A 26444-nucleotide genomic window follows, 5' to 3' on the forward strand; every position below is an offset into this window, starting at 1 on the left:
ACTGCTGGGAGGATGATGAAGGTCTCCAGGGAACAAAGGAAAATGGGGGAGTAGCTCACTGAAGTCTCAAATCAGGATTATTTCATTAGCTGTATTGGTATCCTCAGCTCCTAACGCAGTGCCTGGTACATAGTAGGCACTTTAAATGTTATATTCCCCCATTAGAATGTGAGTTTCTTGAGGTCAGGGGTTGTTTTTGCCTTTCTTTGCATCCTCAGCAATTAACACAGTGCCTGGCATATTGTAAGCATTGATAAATGGTTGTTGACTTGATGTGTTGATTGGTTGACTGAAAAAGTTGTCTATGCCCTCTAAATGGGGGCACCCTGGGGCCAAGCCCTGGTCAGCCTACACTAGTTACAACTCTGGTGTTGAGGTGCAGAAACACAGCTCAGGCCTCAGGGTAGATGTAGAAGATGGATTTGGAAGGTGAGAAGAGAGGGAACCGTGGAGCAGGTTTACTTTTTTGGTGGGGTTGGGTTTTTTCTTTTTTTTTTTTTTTGAGTTTTTGAAACAAATCAAAGAAGTCACATTTTTTGAATTGTGGTTTCAAATCAGCGTCCAGCTGGCGCAAGGGCCCGGTTTGAGGAAATCTTGCCAAAGGGGATTTTCTGTTTCTCATCGTCCCTCTTCTTTTCATGTCTGCCATCATAGTCCTTTGCTCAGTCTTAGCTGTTCTCACTCCACTCTGGCACCATGCCCACCCCATGCACAGAGTGGTATTGATGAGGAGAGAGGGTTCGAGGTACCCCGTGGGAGTACAGGAACTCAGCAGGCTGTATGCTGCCGGGGGACTGGAGGCTGGTCTGTGGCCCACACTGCCGAACCACAGGCTGGTGGGAGACGGATGTCTGGTGCTGAAACATGCTGTCCCCGAGCTGGGGGGAGCTGTGATTGGCCACCCCAGCCAAACGGGGCACCAAAGGCCCCGAAGTGAAATGGGCTGAGAAATGCTGGTAGGGGATTCTATCCACAGACTGCATGGCGGTCACTGTACAGCTGCTGTATGAAGGCATGGCGGGCCACGTATTACAGCTAATGTCTTCCAGGCTGGGCACGGAGTCTGTGGGGGGAGCAGAGCTGGCATACATGCAGGCTTGGCGCTGGGCGGACTCAGTCCTGTAGGAGGGATTCAGCCCTTGCTGCTGCGAGTAACTGGACCGATAGAAGGGGTCCTCTTCAGTGGGGGAGGTCTCCATGTAGGGCTTTTTGTAGGGATGCTCAGTGGTGGAACATTCCTCATCTGCTAAAAGACAACAAAGTGAGTACACCAAGGCCCATGAGCCAAGCAAAAGATAGTAAGAGAAAGCTGGCAATGATGGCCTCAGTATGAGCCGGTTGAGGGATAAGCAAAAGTGCTCAGTGTTGGTGACTGTTAATTACAGGACCACAGGCTAATACCAGGAACAGACCTTGGGAGTCAATCCAGTCTAACTTGTTCACTTAACAGAAGAGGATGAAACCCAGAAGGGTTAAGTGATTTAATGGCCAAGGACCCACAGGTTGCAGAGCCATGATTTTAAGAGAAGTTCTTTGGTTTGTTAGGAAATTTGGCTTCTAATCCTCATCTGTTGTCACACTGGCCATTCCCACCGTGTTATGTGTGACCTGGAAAAGGTCATACCCATAGATCATAGGATTTAGAGATCACCTAGTCCAAAACCCTCATTTTATAGATGGGGAAACTGAGACCTAAAGAGATAAGTTAATAAGATCATAGGATTTAGATCTGGGAAAGTCCCTTAGACACTATCTAGCCCACTTTTACAGTTGAGAAAACTGAGTCCCAATGTGACCTGCCTAAGGTCACTCAAGCCCTAATGCATTAGATTTAGAACTAGGAGGGACCTCAGAGGTACAGCTGAAGAGGCTGAGGCACAAAGTTGAACTCACATGATAGATTAGCAACAAAAGTGAGTTAGAACTCATTTCCTAAAAACAGCTCAGTATTTTGTTTTCTGTTTGTCTGCTTGTTTTTCTATTTTTCTACTTGGGAGTTAGAAGTTATCAATGCATCACCAAGCATTTACAAAGCACCTGAGATATTCCAGGCCCTGAAATAAGCAACGGGTATGCAAAAATAAAAGCAATGTTACTATCATAAGATGTAGAGTGGGAAGGAACATGGAAGAACCATCTAGCCCTGCCCTTCCATTTGACAGATGAGGAGACTGAAGCCTTGAGGAGACGGATTTACAGCTCTGAACCACCTGGCTCCATCCTACCTTTCCAGTCTTCTTACACCTTGACCTCCCTCCACACCCTTTGGACAGCTTTCTCAGCCTGTCTTCTGATCCTCACCCATGGCTCCATCTCTCATCTCCATGATTTTGAGTTCCATTCGATGCCCTTCCCTGATCTCTATCTTTAGAACCCCTGACTTTCAAGACTCCCAGCTCAAGTACTGCCTTGAATCAAGAGATCTTTCCTGGTGCCTTCAGCTGCTGGTACCTTCTCCTCAAAGATCACATAATACTTACTTTATGTGTATTTTGTATATGTTATTATTCAGTCATTCCGGATGTCTGATTCTTTGTGACCTTATTTGGGGTTTGCTTGGCAAAGATACTGGAGTGGTTTGCCATTTCCTTTTATAGATAAGGAAACTGAGGCAAACAGGGTTAAGTGACTTGCCCAGGGTCATACAGCTACTAAGTGTCTGAGACCAGATTTGAACTCTAAGCCCAGTGCTCTATCCATGGCACCATCTAGGTTCCCTTTTCTTGTATATACCCATTTATATACATATTGTTTCCCCCATGAAAATGTAAACTTCTAAGAGGCAGCTAGTTGGCACATTGGATAGAGTGCTGGACCTGAGTTCAAATCTGGCCTCAGACCAAACACTTGACACTTACTAGCTGTATGACCCTGGGCATGTCACTTAACCCGCATTGCCTAAAAAAAGAAAAAAAAAGAAAAAATGTAAATTTCTTGAGGGCAGGAATAGTCACATATATATATATATATATATATATATATATATACACACACACACACACACACACACATACATACATACATTTCTTTGTATCCTCAAAGCTTAGCTCAGTGTCTGGAACATAGGAAGAACCCAATAAAAGCTTGTTGATTTCACTGATCTAGTCCCATCCACCCCCATTTTAAAGATGAGGAAACTGAGGCCCAGAGAGATTCAGTGATTTGCCTGTGGTCATACAAGTAGTGGGTGGTAGCATCAAGATTTGAACCCAGATTCTCTACCTTTTTTTTTCTACTATCCCACCGTGTCCTCCAACATCCCCAGATTGCAGAGCTGCAAAGATCCTCTCTGAACCTACCTGTGAAATCTTAAGCTTTTGTTGAAAGGCATGGATGTGGAAGACTTTATTATCTGCCCAGAAGTCACTTTATTCTTATTGAAGTGAAGATCTGAATTCAATTAGCCAATCAACAAACACTGATTAAGCTATTATTATGTGCCAGGCACTGTGGTAAGCACTGAAGATGCAAAGAAAGACCAAAGTCTGGCCCCTACCCTGGAACAATTTGCACCCATGTAAGTTTATGCATGAGAAATGCAAAAATTGAAAGACGAGACATTATGACCCACAGTGAACTCTCCCCTCTGATATACACTCATTAGGGTACAAGAGGGATGTTCGGGAGAAGTGGGAACAGATTGGAACACAGTGTATTGGGTTGATTGATGGAGCTGAAGGAGGAGTCTGAATTTATCATTGCCAAGGACCCTTCTGGCTCTTGGAATTTCTAAGATTCTACCCTCTCCATCTGTGGCAGCCCTGACAACTGGTTTTTGTTTTGTTTTGTTTGTTTGTTTGTTTTGGCTAGGCAATGGGGTTAAGTGACTTGCCCAGGGTCACACAGCTAGTAAGTGTTATGTGTCTGAAGCCGGATTTGAACTCAGGTACTCCTGAATCCAGGGCCAGTGCTCTATCCACTGCGCCACCTAGCTGCCCCTTTGTTTGTTTTTTTAAAGGCTGGGGAGAAAACCAGAGAAGGAAATGCATTAATGGTTGAGATCTAGAGACGGGGTCATTGGATAGAAAGCTGAACATCTCCATTCGTAATTTTGTCAATTTCGTGGTTTTTTTTTCAGGGTTGTGAAGGTACAGCTGGGCAAGGACACTGCAATGGGGGCCCTTGGTTGGCTGTACCAGGGCTTGCAAAACTGCTGTATCCACAAATGACAGCGGCTCCTCAGCCTGATTCTCATAAAATGAAAGCTCATTCAGTCAGTGCTGTACCTATTTAACCTAGGGCCAAAGGCCTAGGCTAGGTCAGGCTGACCAGCCTGCTATTAGCTATTCCTCTCCCGTACAAGACACAGCTGGGGCCTGGGGACCCAGGATGCCAAAGCATCTGGATGAAAAATGAAAAATTTTGACAGTCAGGAAAAGAGAGGAAGAAAGAGAGTAGAGAAGAAGAAAAGAGGGAAGGGAAGGGAAAGGAAGGAGAGGAGAAGGGAGAGGAGAGAGGAGAGGGGAGATGATAAGATTCATAGCTCTGAATTTTTCCATTGCTGCTTGAGTTACAACCATCAAATTTTTCCATTTAACCAGGGCGTTTCCTCTTTTCGATAATAGAAAATACAGCTGCAGGGTACCCTTGGCAGGGAAGGGGCGGGGGGAATTACTTCTCCAGAGTTTCTGATCCCCTTCCAAATTTGCTGCAAGTTAAAGAAAGAAAAATAAAAAAGAGGCCAGCACACAATTTGGGAAAATTGTAAAATTATCAATTCCTGTCTTTAATTCCTCAGAGATCTGATTCTGAACCTTAGCAGAATGAAATGGCAGCTCCCTCATTTGAACCGGCCATTGACCATCTCAGATCCCATCCAGCTAAAGCAAGAATAGGAACTTGGGGTCCATGGAAAAAATTTGGGGTACAATCTATGGAGACGTGTTTTCATTGTTGGCTTATGATAGGCATCACAGGAAGAAGACTAGACTCATCCGGAGGGATCTATGGCCAATCCCATCTCCAACACTTGACATCTATGTAACCATGGGCAAGTCTTTTCACCTTTTTATGTGCCTCAGTTTCCCCATCTGTAAAGAGAAGATACTAAGAACATCTCTTACAGGGTTGTCACAAGGAATGGATGTTATTGTGCAGATAAAGCACTTACTTTGCAAAACATGAGTATACATAAATTTAACATACTATTAAAATTATTCAAATAAGTTCCTTTTTTTATAGAGGGTGGGAAACTAGGGGGATGGGACTAGTTCCAGTTGTCTTCCAGTTAGCTGAGAGTAATTAGGATCACTATTTTTCAAAGAGTATCAATAAAACAGATGACTGATGAAGAGGATATGGAATGAGAACTGAATCTTTCTTTGAAGAATCAGAAGTCACTCCAGGACCCAAAAGTGCCTCAGACTCATCATTACAAAGACCAATTTTCATTTTATAGTATTGAAAAAAAATGGATCTGTTTGTTTGGACTCTAAATAGAAATCCTAAAACATAGAACATTAATGTTGGAAAAGAGTTTAGAATCTAGAGTGTTTGAACTATAAGAGTTCTTAGAACAGAAAATGTCAAGGCTGGAGAAGCTTTCTATGGATCAAAGGATGTCAGAGCTGGGCAGAAACTTAGAACATAAAAGACCAAAGCTAGAAGGGACCTTAAACCATGGAACAGCAGAGCTCAGAGTGACTGTAGAACATGAAATATCAGAGCTGAAAGGAAGCATGGAACACAGTATCACAGCCTCCCTTAGACACTGAATGTCAAAAATAAAGGAAGGATCTTAGAACAGAGAATGTGAGAGCTGGGAAGTGTCTTAAAACAGAAAGGGTCAGAACTAGGAAGGGCCTTAGAACATGGGATGTTAGAATTGGGAGGGACCTTAGAACAGAGAATGTCAGAACTGGGAGGGAACTTAGATCATGGAATATCTGAGGTGAGAGGAACAGAATATCGAGGTTGGAAAGGGGCCTCAAAGGTTACATGGTGCAACTATTTCTTAACTGGATTCCCCTCTCCAGCATCTCCAATAAATAGTCCTCTACTTGATGGTGAACTCACCACCTCTCAAGACTGGCTATCTCCCTTATGGATGGCTCAAAATTATTAGGGAGTTTATCCTCACCACATCCTCCATTAAAACCTGAAGGACCCTGAGTACAGACTTTCTAAGCTGAACAGGGCAGCACTTCAGACTTGGAACCTCACCCTTTCCCCGCTCATTTTTCCAACTGAGGAAACTGAGGTCTAGAAAAGAACCATGACATCTTAGACCAAATAGTTATTTAGTAACAGGACTGACTGAAGCCCAGGCCTGATTCCCAGCATCTCACCCTTTGTACTCCAGCACTTCTCATGCTGGATGGAGTACACCCTGGGTGTACTCTGGGATTTTGGAATCCGGGAGGAAGAAGGAGCAGCAGCCAATTAGGAAACCTCAACCCAGTGGCCCTGAAGGTCAGGTTGATTGGGAGCAGTCATGTTGGCAGGTGAGATATAGTGGATAGAGAACTGGACTTGGAGTCTAGAAGATCTGGATTCGAATTCTGCCTCGGACACCTCACTGTGGGACCCTTGGAAAGTCACATTAGAGATAGAGAAACCGAGGTAAACAGGGTAAAATGACTTGCCCAGGGTCACACAGCTAGTAAGTGTCTGAGGCCAGATTTGAACTCAGGAAGATGAGTCTTCTTGACTTCAGGCTCAGGGCTCTATTCACTTCTCCACCTTGCTGCCCTGTCTGACACATAGCACATACTTAATAAATGCTAGTGGACTGACTGAAGTATCATTACCCCCATTTTATAGAAGAGGAAACTGAAGCTGAAAGAGGTTAAATGAGCCATCCAGGGTCACACAGCCCATGAAAGCTCTACGTCGGCAGCTAGGTAGGGCAATAGATAGAACATTAGGTGTAGAGTGGGAAGACCTGAGTTCAAATTCAGTCTCAGATACTTCCTAGTTGTGTGACACTGGGTAAGTCACTCAACCTCCATTTGCCTTAGTTTCCTCATCTGTCAAATAGGTATAATAATAGCACCCACCTCTAGGGATTGTTAGAATCAAATGAGATCATGATTATAAAGTGCTTAGCACCAGCCTGATACATAGTAGGTACTATATAAATGTTAGTTGTTGTTGTTATTATTATTATTATCATTGTTGTTGTTGTTGTTATTGTTGTTATTATTATAGCCTTGACAACCCTGGGAGGCAGGTACCATAGATATTATTATCTCAATTTTACAGAGATAGAAACTGGGACTCACAGATTGGCCTAAAATCATACAGTTAGTAAACTGCAGTCCTAGGCAAGTGGTTTCATTTTGGATGCAAGTCTGCAGTGATACAATGGAAAGGATACTGGGATATAAAAATAGACATCAATGAAATTTTAAAAAATAACAATAACTGGCATGTTCTTAATGCTTTAAGGTTTAGAGAGCACTTTACATACATTATCTCATCTGACCCCCAAAACAGTCCTCTGAGGTAGGTGTTATTATCTTTCAGGCTCAGAGAAGTTGCTTAACTTGAGATGAAAACCCGATTCTCCTTGACTCCAAGTCATGGTACCATAGGATTATAGATTTAGGACCATCAAGTGTTATCCTTTCATTTTACAGATGAGGAAACTGAGTCTGAGAGAGATTACGTGACTTGTTTATATCACACAGCTAGTAAGTATCTGAGGCAAGATTGGAATCCAGGTCTATCCAATGTATCACCATGCTGAGAGGCACGAGACAAATGGAAGATTGAATTTCAACCCCTTCACCCTACCTCATCCCTGGTTCTCCTTTTAAAAGCAAACTCAGTGATGGGCTCCTCACCGTGCACTCTGATGCTTTCAGTGAAATTCTGCCTGCTGGTTGCCATTGTTTGATTCCTTAGGTGGGGGGAGAAATCAAAACAAGGACGGAGCTGCTTGAACTCCCAGTGGCCAGTAGAAGAGCCCAGTGGGGGTCTCCCCCCAGCCCCGGCCCTGCCTCCTTGCTTCATGACATTGATAAAAGACCTATCCCTGGCTGACTCAATCCACTGGGAGACAGATAGGCAGGAGACAGTAGAGTCCAAACACAAGGGCTCCATCCATCCCTCTGGCCAGCTCTGGCCCTTTCCCATCACAGGGGCCCCAGCTCAGGAGCTCACTGGCAAAGAGATAGTTGTCTCCTCAGTGACAATGAGGGGAAATGAGATAATGGAGATGGGGGGGAGGAGTGGGGAAACCACCCAGGGAGACATCACTTAACAGGGGTTCCAAACTGGAAGGAAATTTCTGCTGATTCCTTATCACCTTACAATGCGGACGCCCATGATGAATGGTCTGCAGTTGTCTGGATGCGGAACGGTTTGAGATGGGTTGGAATGCTGCCTGTCACTTCTCTGGGTCAGACAAGCCAGCAGGGCGAGAAAGGCAGAGATTTCTGTAAAGGTTAAGGCAGCCGGGCAGGCATGAAGTCTGAGACGCACTGCCATGGGGCTGTCCAGCCACTGGGGCAGTGGCCTCCATCAGCAGGCCTTTGCCCTCTCACCTCTATCACAGGATCTTAGATACAAAATGGAAAGGAATCATTGCATCTCTTACTTTTACAGATGGGAAAACAGAGGCACAGAGAGACAAAGTGCCTTGCCCAAGATCACGGTGTCATAGTTTTAGAAATGAAAAGGACTTTCGAGGTTATCAAATCCAATTTCTTCCTTTTATAGGTGAGGAAACTGAGGCAAAGAGGTTAAATAACTTACCCAAAGCCACACAAGTATTAAGGAGGCAGAGGCAAAACTCTGATTGGAAATTTAACAACTGGCTCCCTCGAGCCAGTCTGAGTTGGTTCCAAGACTCCGATTTGTAACACTTGCCAATTTCCAAAGTATAAATGCTCGTAGTGAAATCTAACAATCGGCTCTCTCAAGCCAGTCCAAGATGACTCTCTAAACCTAACAATCTTTCTCCTACCTGACTCTCCTATCACTAGTCAAAATCATGATACAGCAGAAAGACCTTGAGATTTGAGGTCTCAGCAACTGAATTTCATTCCCAGTTCAGTCTCTAATTAATTAGTTGCATGACTCTGAGCAAATCACTTAGACCCTCTGAACCTCAGATTCCTTCGGATAAAAATGAGAGGCTTTTGCTGAGAGAACCTCAAAGGTACATTCCAGCTCAAGGACTGTGATTCTTTTAATAGGGGCTTTTAAACTGAATCTTGGAAAAATCTGTCCTAGCTTAACAAGGACAGCAACTTCATAACATTAAGTGTGCATTCACCATTAGGTATTCCAAGATTTCCAAATGCATTTAGAAGAATTTATTTACATGCACGTTACTGTAAATATTTAATCTATAAAGAGCATGGATTTCTTTTTTAAATTCTTCCTTCCTCTCCTTTGGGTCTGGTATTAATTTAATCGACAGTGTTTTATAATTCAAACCTTGTGACTCTTTGTTGGGGCCCCCAGAGACCCCATTCTCCAGTCCCGAGTCTGGATGGGCCACAATAGGGTCTGGAACTCTACAAGGAGGGCTCCATGGCCGAGAAGCAGAGGACATAAAAGATGGTGCATTTAAAATGGGTCCTCTGCTGGTGTATTGAAAGGACCCTTTTATAGGGCTCATCTGCTGGAAGAAAGCCATTCCATCTCTGCTCTGCAGAGCAACCCGACCAATCACTCAAAAAGGAGATTCAGAAATGTTTGTGTACATGTGTCAGGAGTAGATATGCTGGGAACTTTGCCAGAGAGCCCTTTTAAGTGATATCGTTCAGGCTTTTGAAGCTTGGATCATTGAAATGTGCATCAGGTAAACTGGGAAACTCTGGGAACAAGACCTTGATCTGAGGGGAGCCCAGCCGCAGAACAAACCCCAGTCAAACTTGGCTTTCCAAGGAGAGGGTAGAGGGTGCAAGGAACACATGGATTCCTCTAGAATCTGGATTCTAAGAGGAAAATCACACTTTAAAAACCAAAGTCACTTGTTAAGAAGTGGGGGAAAAACCCCCCAAAACATGAAAACAACCAGCAGGGATTTGGGAAGCAGTGTGTGTGTTTCTCACATGGATGGGGAAATGACTCACTTTGGCTATAGAGACAGTGAAGGTAAGTAAGAGTGGAGAGTACCCTGGATCTACAGTCAGGGGACCTGAGTTCAATTTCTATCTCTGTTACCTAATATAGGCAGCTAGATGCTCAATGGATGGAATGCTGGGCCTGGAGTCAGGAAGACCAGGGTTCAAATCCAGCCTCAGACACTCAGTAGTGTGACCCTGTGTAACCTTGCACAAGTCACTTAATCTCTGTTTGCCTGAGTCTATTGGAGAAGGAAATGCCAAACCACTCCAGTATCTTTGCCAAGAAAACATCCACAGACAGTTTGATTCACGGGGTCACAAAGGGTTGGGTATGACTGAATGACTGAAAAACATTACCTACTATCAGCTACTAGAATGTAAGCTACTTGAGGACAGGGACCATTTATTAGGTTGTGTTTCTATTCCAAGCACTGAATACACAATGGGCAATTGCTAATAATGTGTTGAATTGGGTTGGATTGGATTGGAAGCAGGAGTGTGCTGGTAAATGTTTAACAACCAGCTCTCCAGGGAGAAAAAAAACCATGCATGATACACTTTAAAGTGAATCTGAATTCTTAATAATTTCTCCATCGCTTCCTTTAAGTCTAGACAATCAACAAAACAACGAATCAAGCCCTCATATGTAGCATTTGCCAGATTCGGTGGTATAAATGTACTGAAAATTTAACAATAGACTCCCTTGAGTCAGTTTGAGCTGGCTCCAGCACACCCCTGATTAGATATCATTTATCTGGCCCAGGTCCTCCAACAAGAGCTACCTCTTAGAGAGCTTTGCTTTCCATCTTTGTAACTCCCCACGCAGTGGGTACTTAATAAATGCTTGTTGATGGTGGCTTAAGTGATTTTCCCATGGTCACCCAGACAGGAAGAGTCTGAAGGAGGATTTGAACCCAGATCTTCTTACTCCAATCCAACCCACTCTACCAGCCCGGAGAAGCTTTATGGGAGAGAACCAATACACCAGCTCTTTATTCCTGAGCCTGACTTCCTGGATGAAATCCAATATCTCCATGACTTGTAATAATATTAATAACAACAGTAACAAGACAGTATTTATGTAGGACGGCAAGGTTTGAAAAGTCCTATTATCTCATCTGACGCGCAAGACAACCCTGCGGGCCTATAGGTGTTACTAAAAATGTGGCTAGGGAACCTCAGAGAGGGTAAATGATATGCCCATGGTTACACAGCCAATAAATGTTAGAGGTGTTACTAGGGCTCCTGAGACCAAGTCCAGAATGCTATACCACACAAAACAGCCACGTCATCTAAACGAGTTTCAGTCCCTGCACAACTGTAGCAGCTTTTCGTAGACAATGTAGCATAATGGGAAGAGTCCTGGCATAGGAGAAGGGCAAAGAATGGGAGTTGTAGCTAGGTTCTAGCTCAACTATTCTCTGATCTCAGATAATTTCCCTTCCCTGGGCCTCAGTTTCCTCCCTTGGAAAATAGATTCAATGACCTCTCTAAAATTGGTTTTCCAGATAGCACTTTAGTAACCAGATACCTTTGTATTCATTTCTTTTTTCTTTACTATCCCCAGTACAATGCTGGCACACAGCAGGTGCTTGATAAATGCTCATTGATTGCTAAAAACCTCATCTAATCTCTTTGCTGTCAGGGTAACTCAAAAATCTATCCCAAACCCTCCAATGTGAATGAGGAAAGAGACCTTGAACTGGGAAGGGGTACGGGGCATCATGGGATAAGCTGGGAGCAGGAAGACAAAGAAGAGAGGGAAAAGGCGATGGGGAGGAAGGATGGTAGGGAGAGAAGGCTTACCTTTTCTCTTGGTGCAGTGATAAATCTGGCCATGCTCCTGGGACAGTGGGTATGGGTTGGGAGGGGGCAGCAGGTCCTGGGAGGTACTGGAGACGCCGTTCTCACACTGGTATTGGGACCCCAGGTTGGAAGAGGCTGAGAGAACTCTGGCCTCCCCACTGAAGGGGCTATGGTTGGCAGCGACCTTCTGTCTCACCGTACTCCTGGGAACCACTGGGTACTCTTTACTGGAAAACACAGGTGTGTTTAAAAATATTGGATTCACTTTAAAAATAGATTTTGTTCTTTGGTCAAGAAAATATAAATATATTATATATAAATACTATAGATATAAAATGTAAATATTGAAAATATGAAAAAAATAAAAATGACTCAGTCAGTGCCAGTCTCACAGCCTAGATCCTCCCCCTTCTTCGCAGTTGAACAGCTATGTGCATAATGTATTGTGAAGAGGGGTGTAGGGCACATTGTTATTTGTCTTTTGGGGTGATGTCTTGACTCATGGGCCAACTGGATTTAAGTGAGGCAGAGTAGTACAAAGTCAGCCTCACTCTCTCTTCCAGAGTCATTGAAGTCTATTGGCAGGACAAAGGTCAAGATAACTGGTGATGACCCAGGATGCAATGGATGACCTTGGCATCTTCCATATCTGACCAAGCTCTAAGTGCTCCATGGCACCTGCTTCAGCCACCTTTGAGGCCATTGGAACAAATTGTTCTCACACACCACAAGAAGTCTTCACATACTTGGGGTGTTCAGGGAGGACTAGCACCTCTGGTGTGAGGGTTGCCGAGCCCATTTCAGGAATGCTCATCCACTTTTGGTGGCCACCTTTACCTACCACTCATCTATGGCACCAAGAAGCTGTAGTATGCACAACAGCCACACCTGGTAAAACCTTCTCAGTAGACGGGCTAAACCAGGTTGAGGGTAGCCAAAGGGCCTCAAACCCATCAATGAGTTGGGGGGGGGTGTCTACTCACAGCCACAAAGGTGGCTGATTCAGCTCTCTACCAGGCACAAGAAGCCCTGAGTTCAAATCTGGCCTCAGACACTTACTAACTATGTGACCCTGGGCAAGTCACTTAACCCAGTTTGCCTCAGTTTCCTCATCTGTAGAAAGAGCTGGAGAAAGAAATGGCAAACCACTCAAGTATCTTTGCCAAGGAAATCCCAAATGGGGTCACAGAGAGTCAGACATGACTTACAATAACAAAATTGGGATAATAGTATCATCTATCTCCCAGTGTTGTGAGGACCAAGAGATTGCAGGGTGGAAAGAGCTTTGCAAACCTACCTAAATTCTAGCTATTGCCAGTGCCTTGTTCATCAGTCCATAGTTGTTTGCATGTTGCATGAGCTCCTCGAGGGCACGGACTGTTTGTTTCTTTCTTTCCTTTTTATCAGCAGGACCTAGCACAGTGCCTGATAACCAATGGCCTCTTTAATGTTTGTCCACTTGGTGACTTGCCCTGGCTGCTGAATAATTATCATTTCCCATCACTTCTCAGGTGAAAGAATTCCATACCTTAATATATAAAATCAGAATCTCTAAGGTCCCTTCCAGCTCTAATGGCTTAATGCCATCATTTTACAGATGGGGATACTGAGGCCCAGAAAAGGGTAGTGACTTTTTCAGGGCCACCCAGGACATTCCATGATGAGAAAGGATCAGAACTTAGCTCTCCCAACTCCCTATGTAAAGTAGAACAGCACTTGGGTTATTCTAAAATCATCTTTCTCAAACGTGGACAGGGTGAGGTCTCAGATCTAACGGGGACTTTTTTGGGCAGGACCATGTTGCCCAGCCTGTGCCCCTCAGACATTTATGGGTTTTATTCCTATAAGCTCCTAGCCTCTGCTGAGGCTGCCTACAACATCCAGGGGCCCTGGATGTCCACTGAAGCTCCCTGGTTCTAAGGAAGGGGAAGGGGAGTTGGGGGGAGGGAAGAGCAGATAGGTTACTCTGACCTAAAAGGCCAAAAATGGGTCCCCATTGGCAGTTGAAGGAGAAGGTATCTCTCATGGAACCTGTACACTCTTTCTCTTCTACATCTGGCCAGGATGCCCTTCAGCCAAGTACTGGATCCCCTTCCATGGAGCCAGCCCCCAAGATTTCAGAGGACTAAGAGGCAGAGGCTTCAGTTGCTGCTGATACACTGAATTATCTTGAGTCATTTACCTTCTCTAAAATGGTCTCTTCCTTGGTTAAATGAGGGGGCTGGATTAAGTGTGATTAGGAGAGGTAGACTCTCCCTGCTCTGACATTCTCTCTTCTAAGGCCCTTTTCAACTGCTGATATTCCTTGTTCTAAGGCATCTCCCAGCTCTGACATTCCCTGTTCTAAGGTTCTTCTAAGCTCTGACATTCCCTGTTCTAAGGCCCCTCCCAGCCCTAACATCTGTTGTAAGGCTCTGCCCTGCCCTATTTAAAGGGTTCTGCCAGCTTTTCTATTCCCTGCTGGAATATCCTTTCCATTTTAGCCCTATGCATTCTACCACCCTATGATTAAAACCTAACCAACAATGACTCCAGAAAGAACTATCCCTTTAGGGCTAGAAGGTTTAATGGAATGAATTTTATTTAATGGGCCTCAGTCAGATGTGCCTCTGACTCCTACTTTGTATTTTTTTCCATTACACAGCTTGAACTACAAACACACACTCTCTCTGTCTCTCTCTATCTCTGTCTCTGTCTCTCTCTGTCTCTCTGTGTGTGTCTCTCCCTCTCTCTGTTTCTCTCTCTCCTCTCTGTCTCTGTCTCTTTCTCTCTGTTTCTCTCTCTCCCTGTTTCTCTCTGTTTCTCTCTCTCTCTCTGTCTCCCTCTTTCTCTGTTTCCCTCTCTGTCTCTGTCTGTATTTCTCTCTCTGTCTGTCTGTCTTTTTCTGTCTCTCTGTCTCTCTCTCTCTCAGGAGCCAATGAACCGAGATGACAATTTTATTCAGCCTACTTAGTCACACACTACAGACTGTTGGCATTCCAGCAGAACTGATGGGGGATGGGGGTGGAGGCTTCCTTTCTTTTTTAATATCGAGATGTTTATTTTTTTAATTAAGGGGAAATGGCCTGAAAATGTTGGCCTCCAGATTTTACAAGGGACTATATCAGCAGGCTTCACAGAATTCTTGAAGCATAAAGCAGCATTGCCAAGCTCCAAAATTATGTTCTGCAAAGCCCAAATCCTGTTTCTGATTATCAACATTCCCCTAAGCATAATGGCGATGGCTTAGAATAATCTCTCCATCATTACACAGTACCTCTTTCCAAGGAGCTCCAAGAGCCTTTCCAGAACCACCTCACTCATTAAGCTTTTCACAACCGGGCCCCTTCCTATTTCTCCGAAATTCTTATCCTTTACTCTCTTCCACACCCTCAATGATTCGGCTACATCGGCATCTCCCAGCTGCTAGAACCGTCCTCTCTATTCCATGAATTCTGTATATGTCTAGTATGGGCCTATTTATTTACCTGTTGCTCCCCTCTCCCATTGGGATGTGAGTTCCTTGAGGACAGGGAGTAGTTTTTGCCTTTTTTTCTTTTTTGGTAATGCCAAAGCTTAGCACAGTGCCTGGAACATAGTAGGTGCTTCATAAATGTTTGTCGGTTGGTTAAGTCTTGGAAGCCCTTATCGGAGCTAAAATGTGAGATCTGTAATAACTTCAATATATAGGTGTCAAAGTGGGAGCAAGAGGATGTACATGGCAGTGGAGGGCCTCTAGCTGAGACCTAGTCTACACAACACAAAACCGAGTAAAAATTGAGAGGTTCTTTTTTAAACAACAAAAGGGTAGGTTTTACTTTGTTTTGTTTTTTCAAAGGCTAGAGCAAAGGTTATCTACACCAGACTACTCCAGATTGGGGCCCAAAGCAGACTAAAATGTAATTGGAAAAGGTTTAACAAAATCAATAAGAATATAATACAACCTAGATAAATGTTAAGTTGTGGTTTTCTAAGTCAACTTGTGGTCAGCAGGGATTAATTTCTATTTGTGCCCCATACCACTGTTCTGGCACTAAGTAGTACAGGAGATAGAGCTCCTGGCCTGGAGTCAGAAAGATTCATCTTCCTGAGTTCAATATGGACTCAGGCACTTACTAGCTGTGTGACCCAGAGCAAGTCACTTGTCCTCATCTGCCTCAGTTTCCTCATCTGCAAAATGAACTGGAAAAGGAAATAGCAAACCACTCCAGTATCTTTGCCAAGATAATCCCCAAAGGGGTCACTAGGAGTCAGACATGACTAAACAACAATGATTGTTGATTTATTACTGACCATTGGTCAACACCATTTTTCTTAAGAAAGACCAAACATTTGTACTCCAAAACTTTGCACTCATTCATAGATATGGCCATGGAGAGGTGGATGTATTAGGGGGAATGTGTGGTTTGATGAGCATCTTAGGCAGCCACACTCCCCACCTTAATGGAAATTACAGCATCAAAGAATTTGAGAGTTGGAAAGGTCCTGAGTAGTCATGTAGTTCAATTCATTCATATACAAAAAGAATCCTCACTATGACATATCTTCAAAGGTGGTTGTCAAGCCTCTGCTTGGAGATCACCAAGAATGGAAAACTGAAAACCTCTCAAGTTAGCTCATCCCATTTTGAGGCCAGCTACTTGGTAGGAAGTGGGTTGGTTTTGTGTTTCTTTGTTTGTTTGCTTTCCCCTATGACACTAAGCCTAAATCTTTCTCTTTGTAAATTCCGCCCATTGTTCCTGGCTCTACCCTGTAGGGCCAAGCAAGACAAATCTAACCTCCCTTTCACATCACAACCTTTCAGAAAATTTAAAAGAACTCTCCCGTGCCCCCAAGTCTCCCCTTCCCCAAGCAAAGAATTTCCACTTGGTCCTCCCTTGACTTGAAGGCAGGGCTCTTCACCATCCTGGCTGTCCTCCTATGGACACGATTTCAACCAACTAGACAGAGAAGGGACATGGTATGGTGACTAGAGCCTGTTGCACTTGTCGTCAGGGATTCAAATGACTTAAAATCCCTGAGACTCCATTTACTCATCTGTAACACAAGGCTAATATCTATAGCACCTACCCATTGGGGATGTCCTGGGACTTTTGATTAACCAGCATTTATTAAGCATCTTTTGTTTTTGTTGTTGTTCAGTCATTTCAGTTGTGTCCTACTCTTCATGATTCAATTTAGTGTCTTCTTGGCAAAGATACTTGAGAAGTTTGCAATTTCCTTCTCAGATGAAGAAACTGAGGCAAACAGGGCTAAGTGACTTGCCCAGGGTCACAACCTAGCTAGTAAGCATCTGAGGCCAGATTTGAAATCAGAATGATAATTCTTCCTGACTCCAGGCCCAGCACTCTATCTACTGTGCCTCCTAGCTGCCCCTACTAAGTACCTACTATGTGTCAGACATTGTGCCACAAGTGAGGATACAGAGACAAAAATGAGACTATCCCTGCCCTCAAGAAACTCACATTCTGTCAGAAAAGATGATACCCTACCAGTACATGCAAAATAAATACAAGATTTTTTTGAGGGAAAATGTGGAAAGATCAGCAAAGGTTTTTTACGAGAGGTGGCACCTAAGTTGAGCATCAGAAGAAGCTCAGAATCCCAGGATTTGGAGGTAAGGAGGAAGTGTGTTCCAGGCAAGGAGTACAGCCCATGCAAAGACTTAGAAAGAGGAGACGGGATGTCATTTTTCAAGTGAGATAACACAGACAAAGTACTATTGACAACGTCAGTTGTTATTGATGAATGAATTAAGTTGTACCAATAAAAGTGAAGATTGACTGGTTGGAGATCCCCAGTCAGCACAAAGCCCAATAATTGCTTTGGCTGTTATTGCCACATGCCCGTTGGGTTTCCCATCGCACTGACTCCGCACAATGCAGAGATTCAGCTCAGCCCAAAGGCCAAGAATCTAACTCCTGGCCCAGGCTCAAGCCCATAAGATACCCTCTGCTCACCTTGAGCAGGGCTTGTGGACTTGGCCCCCTTTCTGCATTCTGCCTTGCATGAGCGAGTCCAGTGAATGCTGCCATTGTTGCCAGGGTTCAAGGTTGTAAAACCTTACAAAGGAATATTGAAACCCCCGGCCCAACTGCCTGCTAACGAAGGGCCCGGCTTCACTGTTTAGACCACAGTGCCTGAATTGGCCATTCATGGCAGCAGGTGGCAGGGTCCTGGCCAGTCTCCCCCTGGCAATTACCTTACCCATGCTTGGCAGGGTTTTCCAAACTAATAGAGAAGCCAGTTAGGGTGAACCAAGAGACCATAAAAATCCCATTCCAGCCAATCAAGTGAGTCTTCTCACTAGCCATTTATTCAGTAATTTTTTTAAGGGGAGGGGAAGCTGCCTCTAAGGCCCCTAGTGATCCTACCCATGTTATTAACTCTCTAATACATTAGGGAGGTTATTTTCATCCAGCATGTATACCCAGCAGCTGGGGCTGGCAAAGGGAATCCCAAGTCAGGGATTTAGTCCTATGTAAATAATAAATAATCACATAGGCCTTTATTTTCACAAAGTGATTTACAATTGGTTTTACTACTCAATCTTCACCAATAACCTGGAGAGATGGATTAACAGTCATTAAAATTTGTCTGCCCCACTTTGAGCAGTTAAGAAAACAAGAGTATAGGGAGATTATGTTAACTTCCCACAGTCACACAGCAAGGCCTCAAACTAGAATCCACAGCTAGAACTGGGCCTCCTTGAGGGTAGCCTCCCCCATGGTATGATCTGCAGGGCACCCAGAGGCCACTCCCTGCTGTGTCCCCCACAGTAACCCTCAAATATCACCCCAGCATCAGACTTGGATTTCTTAGAATGTGTCATTTCTATAAGGTAGAATTATGGAGCATCAGAGCTGGGAAGCATCATCAAATGTTTGAGCTGGAAGGGGCCTAGTGATATCAGAGCTGGGAAGGACATAGTCTTAGGATACAGAAAGCCAGAGCTTAAAGAAATCAGACTTCAGAGTTAGGAAGAATTTTAAAACATTAAGTATCAGAGCTTGGAGGAATCTTCAGGATGCAAGCAAATCTGAGAGCATGTATTGCCTGAGCTGGGAAGAACTCTAGAACACAGAATACCAGGATGCAAGGAAATCTTAGAGCTGGGAGGGGCCTTAGAACAGGGAATGCCAGAGGTGGAAGGGCCTTAGAACAGGGAATATCAGAGGTGGAAGGGCCTTAGAACAGGGAATGTCAGAGGTGGAAGGGGCCTTAGAAACACGGTCCTCATTTTTCAGAGTAGGATACAAGGACAATACACTTCCCAAGGCCAGCAATCTATGGACCAGTCTCTTATCAAGTAGGTTTGCATTCCCCCACAGACAATACTGTGAGAGGAAGACCCACTTTACCAAATGAGATCCACATCAGTGATGACAGATTAGTTTAGGCTGAGGTACTCAAAGACACGAGTCTTGATTATTTTGACTATGGCAATGATCTTAGGGCCATCCCTACAAAAAACATGTCCATCTGCCCAAAGGTATGAATTAGCTTTAAGGTTCTACCCATGACTCTAGCCTCTGCAGCAAAGACAGATGAATGGACACATAATGCCAGCCTCTTACTAACTTAGTGTGATATATCAAGCTACCTAGGCCTAAGTGAATGAGCTTGGCCCTGCTGGGAAGAGAGGGGGCCCCAAACACCATCCTATCTCCTCTATGGTTCAGACTTGCCACTACCCTAGGCACACATTCCAGCTACAGGAATCAACTTGTGCTAAAGATATTTTCAACCCACCAAGCAAGAGTGGGGATGATGGGAGAATTAAGAAAGATCAGGCCACCTGACTGATGGGCTCTGATTTCCACAAGAGGAATCAACCAGGGAACCAACTTACTTTGAACTCTGGGTGTTCCCAAGTCTTATGAGAGAGGTGGTGTACTACAGGAGTGGAATGAGGTATACACTGTTGGACAAGGCCAATGTGTAGAATTGCTTGGCTTAACTGTACTTCATTGTTATATTGTTTATTAGGAACAAGGAACTGATACATTTTAAGAAGAATATATGTATATATTGTGTGTATAAATATATACATAAATGTTAGATATTTGTGTGTAAATAAATATATTTGTACATGTATATGTATATATACATATATGTAAATATAATCTCTGTTTATCTATGAATAAATTTATGTATGCATGTATATATGTGGATTACAGATATATATACATAAATATATATGTTAATATATTATAGATATAAATAAATATATTTGTGTGTGTGTGTGTGTGTGTGTATAAAATCCAAGCTCTTCTTTCTTTTCTAACATAGGTTCTTCTTGTTAGCACACTATAGATATTCAATAAATATTTCTTACGATGAAAGGTCACCTCATTTTTATCTAGAGTTCCTCTGGAGGTGAAGAGAGAATTATAAATGACAACATGCTGACTTTTTTCTTTTTCTTTTTGTATTTTTTTTGGTGAGGCAATCCGGGCTAAGTGACTTCCCCAAGGTCACACAGCTAGTATGTGTCAAGAGTTTCGTCTGAGGCCAGACTTGAACTCAGGTCCTCCTGACTTCAGGGCTGGTGCTCTATCCACTGTGCCACCTAGCTGCCCTCTTTTTCTTTTTCTAACAGAAGACATGAGACAGCCTGATGTAGGGGAACTACACTCTTTCTTGCAGGGTTTTCTAACCTTGACTCTCTCCCTTACTATTGGTACGACAGTGGACAAGTCGCTTTCCCATTCTGGGCCTCAGTTTCCCCTTCCATAAAATAAGGGGGTTGAATGAGATGGTCTCTGCCAGCTCTAAATCCTATACTTCTTAATAACAATTAGTATCGTTACTGGTTAGCATTATGTAGTGGCTTAAGGATTGCCAAGCACCTGACGTACATTAATCACCTGACTCAAGCCCAATGAGGTAAGGGGAGACCCCTACTTTAAAGATAAGGTAGCTGAGGTTCAGGGAACAAAAGGGAGAGAAGACCAAGGCAGTTATTGGCAGAGGCAGGATTCTAAGAAAGGTCTTAGACAGCCCAGGCACTCACTCAAGAGATGCGTGGAGAAGGAGGGGAAAGAGAAGGGGAGAGGAAGGAAGAAGAAGGAGGGAGAGGGAAGAAAGGGAAGTGGAGAAGAAGAAGGGAAGGAGGAAGAGGGAAGGGAAAGAAAGGGAAGATGAAGAATGGGAATGGAAGGAGAGGAGAGGGCAGTGGAGGGGGGGGAGAAGAGGGAAGGAAGAAAGAGACTAGGAAGACAGGACTGACCTCTGGAACAGAGGGGTTTCCCCAAATGATCAGCTCTACCAAGTGCTGGGAATATAGGGATTCAAAAGTCAAAATAAAACCACAATTACTTGTTCTCAACCAATCAGGCAATAAGTATGTATTCAGTACCTCCCATCCTGTACTAAATGGTGGGGGGAGGGGAACCAGAAAAGCTAGACAGGCCACACACTGAAGGAGCTGCCTTTCTAGTGAAGAGGCATGCGATAGGCAAAGAGATGAGTAAATACATTGGAGGAGGAGGAGGAAAAAGAGGAAGAGAAAAAGAGGGGGAGCAGAAAAAGGAAGAAGAGGAGAAAGAAGAGGGCACTAACCACCTGAGGGAATCAGGACAAGCTTCCTGTAGGAGTGCCACCTGAGATGAGCCTTGATGGAAGCTGTGAATTCTAAGAGACCCTAGTAAGTCTCCAAGTCTTGCTAATCCATACTAAAGCAGGAGAGAAGCTTCTATGAAGGGAAGGGAAAATCAGGAGCATAAATAAGGCTAAGTAAAGGATGCTCCAAAAACTCCTTCCTAATGGCTGGGATTGGGGGAGGAGGAGCTACAGGGAGGCTTTACCTTCATAAGTATGCTTGGATTGGTATAATAGGAAAACCAATCTGTTTCCCATAAGCACACACCAGATGTGTCAGTGCTTGTGGGGAAGGAGTCCCCAGAAGTACGCTGGGTAATGGCAGGGGGATTGCTATGGAAAAAACACCACAACCCACAAATAATCCATATGGGCAAATCTAGACCTGGCTTTGGGCCCTTCTCCCTAGGCTCTATTCTCCTGGACATCAGATTGGAGGAAGCATGTTACAGTTGGGAGTCAGAGGATGACCTGGTGTTCTCTGCCATCTTTGGCTTCTGTGACCTCGGGCAAGTTCTATCACTTCCCTGGGTTTGTTCATTTAGAAAAGGAAGAGATTGGCTCAGATGCCTTCTGAAGTCAGAATCTCTGATTCTACAGTTGGAGAAACCTTACCTTCTCCATTCTGCCACCTGGTCTATGCAGGAGGGGAAAATGCAGTCTTGTCTGTTGAGAAAGTGCTCATCTTTGAGGCCCTGGCCATTATCATTGTAAACCTCCTCAAAGCCATGTCAGCACCTGCCTCCTCCATAGGATCTCCTTCATCTCAAAAAACTATCACCTCTGAAGGGAATTCTGAGCTGAGGTGACACTTGGGGTGATCTTTTGTTTCTGATGCCTTTAGGAATTATAGAAGCAATGTGACCTACTGGATAGGACACTGGACATGAGATCAGGAAGATCTGAGCTCAAATCCTATCTCAAACACATCTGTGGGCATCAGTCAGTCAGTAAACATTGATTAGGCTCCTACTGTGTGCCAAGCATTGTGTTAAGCCTTGGCTCTAGACCCAGAGGAAGGAACTAGAGTCAAATCTCTCTTCTGACACTAGCTATGTGATCTTGAGCAACTCACTTAACCTCTCTGGTCTCAGTTTCCTCATTTGTAAAATGAAGGTTGGATTGGACTCATTTCAGCTCTAATCCTATGAATTGGGCTGTGTGAGGAAGAGTTTCTCACAAGCCAGGGAGCTTCTGAGAGGCCAGCTCCAAAATGATGGCTGAAAGTCTTTCGAGATGGACATTACTTTTGGGTTTCTATTGTCCAGCCAAGCTCCCAGCTACAAGCCATCTTTAGAGACACTGAAACCAGAAGTGGAGAAGACCTGTGGTCGGGAGGAAGGGAGAGTTGGAGCGACAAGAGCAGAGGGCAGGGTCAGTGCTTGGATCCGAGGACATATCCAGTCTTGTGGTTCTCATATATAATTCTTAGCATGGCCACTCTGGGATCAAAGGCCCCAGTTCTTTCATCTGGGACTTCCTGTCATCCTTCCTCCTTCCCCCTGCTAGGCCTTAACCCTAGATGGGGTCAAAACCAAGTCTCTATACTTAAGAGCTTGAGATGGCCAGGATGCCCAAGCCAATTGGACTGTTCATAGATTTAGACTTCAAAGTGACCTTAGAGGCCATGTAATCCAATCTCCCTCCACTTCACAGATTAGAAAACTGAGACCCAGAAAAGGGAAGAGACTTGTCCAAGATCACACTGCAAGTAAAAGTCATAGGTGAGATCAGAACCCAGACCCTCCAACCTAAAAGTCAGTGCTCCTTCCACTGTATCCCACTTAAAAACAGAATCTGTTCAAGACCTGCTATTATATATAAGGTACTATGCTGAGACTGTAAAGACAAAACCAAGAAAACATAATTCACACAATTTCTGCCCTCAAGAAGCTTATATCCTACTAAGATCAATTCTAGGTAATTTAGGCAACCGTGATTGTCTTATAAATTGATTAAAGTCTGAAACTTTCAGGACAATCTAGTTTGACCCTCTTCTTTTGCAGGCGAAGAAACTGAGGCAGAGAAAAGGGAAGTATTAGTTGTTTGTAGAAAGGATTCATTTTCAGGAATGGGCCGGACTAGATGTCCTTTCCAATCCTCAGATTCTACTACTGTATGAAATAACTTTCCTAAGGTCATTCAGGTCTTAAGGACCTACTATGCTCCATGTTCAGAATACAACAACAAGAATGAAACAGTCACAGGATCTAGAGTTGAAGGAGACCTTAGACCAAACCTCCCATTTTACAGATAAGGAAACTGAGGCACAGAGAGGCTAAGTGACTTGCCCAAGGTCATAGGATCCCAGAGCTAGAGTTGGAAGGCACCTCAGAGGCAATCTCAGTCTGAATTTGTTTTACAGATGAGGAAATTGAGGTACAGAGCAGTTAAGTGACTTCCCCACAGGCACATGGATGGTAATTATCAAGAGCAAGACTTGAAGCTAGGTCCTCTGACTTCTAGATCCAAAGCACTTGCATGCTGTATCATGCTGTCTATCTATATCTCTATCACTGTCTATCTATCTATCTGTCTGTCTATCTGCTATCTATATTCATCTATCTATATTTATGTGTATCTACCTCTATCTGTATCTATCTCCCTATATCTATCTATTTCTATCTGTATCTATCCATATCTCCACATCTATCTATCTATCTATCTATCTATCTATCTATCTATCTATCTATCTATCTATCTATAGAGATAGATAAGTGTGTATATGCCCTGTCCTCAAGAAGCTTACATGATACTGGGTAAAGTGAAGGGGCACATAGGGAATAAGAAGGATTCTGGGAATTAAACCCAGGTACTCACATTCCACATCTTGCCGTCCCTCCATCACCTCACTCTTCTCCTCCTGCCCTACTTTCGCCCCCCTGGGCCTGCTCCCAATGAACCCTCCTCACCATGGCACAGAACCACATTGGTGGCGAAGTGAGTGGGGGCAGGGGTTGGGGAAAGGTAACATGATCTGCCTCCATCCCATCCCCAGCCATGACAAGAGGGACCTTCACAGAACATGCTTCCCTCCTTCCCAAGCTAGGAACAGGATTTTGTTTGGTAAAGGCTTACTCACTATGGTGATGAGGACTGTAAAAATAACTGACGAATAGAATGGGATTTTGCTGAGCCTACCAGGAAAAAGCAGGTCCTCTGAGCCTTGGGGAGCAGATGATTCACCATCTCTCCTTCAAGCTGAAATGGTGGTTCTGGTCACACTGGCAGAAGGACCTTCCCTGACCAGCAACCCAGGACCCAGTTTTAAACCATGACAAACGATAGGATAGGAACTACTCCTCTGATTTCATTGATGGAGGAAAATCCCAAATGGGAAAATCCCTCTACCAATGCAGGTAGATACCTTTTCTGTAATTTACAGTCAGAGTGACCTAAAACCCTGGAGGTTAAGTGACAAGCCAGGTCACAGAGTCATTGAAGTGGGGATTCAAGCTCGTTTTTTCTGGCTTTAGAGTTAGTTAAAGGGCAGGTAGGTGGCACAGTAGGTAGAGTACCGGCCCTGAAGTCAGCAGGACCTGAGTTCAAATGTGGCCTCAGACATTTACTACTTGTGTGACACTGGGCAAGTCACTTAATCCCAATTACTTCCCTCTCCCCCCAAAAATAAGAAAGAAAAAAGAAAAATTAAAGACAGCTCTCTATTCATGGGCCACTCTGCCTCTCCAAAGAATACGTCTCTCAGAGAACAATGGCTCTCTAAAAAACCAACACATTCCAAAGTGAGTTTCACCAAATCCCAAGATCTCAGAGGGAGAAGGCTCATCGGCAGGGGCCATCACGTCCAACTTGTACATGAACATAAATTCCCTCAACACCGTTATTAGCAAGTGGATGTCTAGCCTCTGAAGGATAGGGTAGGAGGCAACTTTTGCTGTTGCTGTTTGGTGTTTCAGTCATGTCTGACTCTTTGTGACCCCATTTTGGGATTTTCTTGGTAAAGACACTGGCCTGGTTTGCCATTTCCTTCTCATTTTTACAGATGAGGAAACTGAGGCAAACAGGGTGAAGTGACTTGCCCAGGGTCACACAGGTAGTAAATGCCTGAGGCCAGATTTGAACTCATTGAAATGAGTCTTCCTGATTCCAAACTCAGTGCTCCATTCACTGTGCCACCTAGCTTCCCTGGAGACAACTTGTAGTGTAATATATTGGAAAAAGTCCTGGCTCTGGAATTGGAAGACCTGGGTTCAAATCCTGACAGTATTACTTATTACCTCAGTGACCTCAGGCAAGTCATTAAAACTCCTTGGGTCTCATTTTCCTCATCTATCAAATGGATTAGATGGTCTCTTAGGTCCCTTCCAGATTGAGATCTATGACCCTATGATCTCACAAGGCTAGGATTCCTTCTACTTTAATGAGCTTTTCCTTTCATCAAGCCAAACTTTGCCTCTATGCAACTTAGGAGACCAGATCTAGAGCTGGAATAGATTCTAGAAGTCATCTGGTCCAACCTCCCAATTTTACAGATGAAGAAACTGAGGCCCAGAGGTGACACACAGTAATGGGATCACTTTCACCCATTGATCCTGATTAGGCCCTTTAAGGTCAAACACAATAAGCCCAATTCCTCTTCCACATGACCATCCTTCAAATGCTTGAAGACATGTCCCCCACTCAGTCTTCTCTTCTCCAGGTTAAGCTACCCCATTTTCTTCAGCCAGGACCTTCATTATCCTGATCACTCTCCTCTGGATCTCTCCAGCTTATCAATAGCCTTTCTAAACTATTGTGGCCAAGAATGGTACACAGTCCTGCAGGTGGGAGCCGACCAGGGCAGAGAACAGAGCACCCTTCACCTCCCAGGTTCCAATGGAGCTCCACTTCCCTTAAATGTTGGTTAGGTTGCCTAAGGAAAATGATACCATATTAATCAACCATCACTGACATCCCCAACTTGGTAGGCCAACCATGACTTGGCCTCTCTTTTAGAAAGAAAGAGGAGGAAGGAAGGGAGGAAGAGAGAAAGAAAGAAAGAAAGAAAGAAAGAAAGAAAGAAAGAAAGAAAGA

General features: G+C 44.1%; 1 protein-coding gene across 3 annotated transcripts in view; it reads right to left on the reverse strand.

The window, feature by feature from the left end:
- Window positions 1-221: 221 nt before the first annotated feature.
- Window positions 222-26444, reverse strand: part of TBX5 (T-box 5) — a 57319-nt gene continuing 31096 nt past the window's right edge. For all 3 annotated transcript variants that reach the window (XM_027862417.1, XM_027862421.1, XM_027862430.1), the window contains 2 exons: window positions 11829-12055; window positions 222-1243 (listed from right to left, as the gene is read on the reverse strand). In XM_027862417.1, the coding sequence (XP_027718218.1) occupies window positions 669-1243; window positions 11829-12055 (802 nt within the window). In that variant the 3' untranslated portion in view covers window positions 222-668. The remainder of the gene's footprint in view (window positions 1244-11828; window positions 12056-26444) is intronic.

The sequence above is a fragment of the Vombatus ursinus genome, unplaced genomic scaffold (genome assembly GCF_900497805.2).
Source record: "Vombatus ursinus unplaced genomic scaffold, bare-nosed wombat genome assembly UNPS02001287.1, whole genome shotgun sequence".
Lineage (NCBI taxonomy): Eukaryota > Metazoa > Chordata > Mammalia > Diprotodontia > Vombatidae > Vombatus > Vombatus ursinus.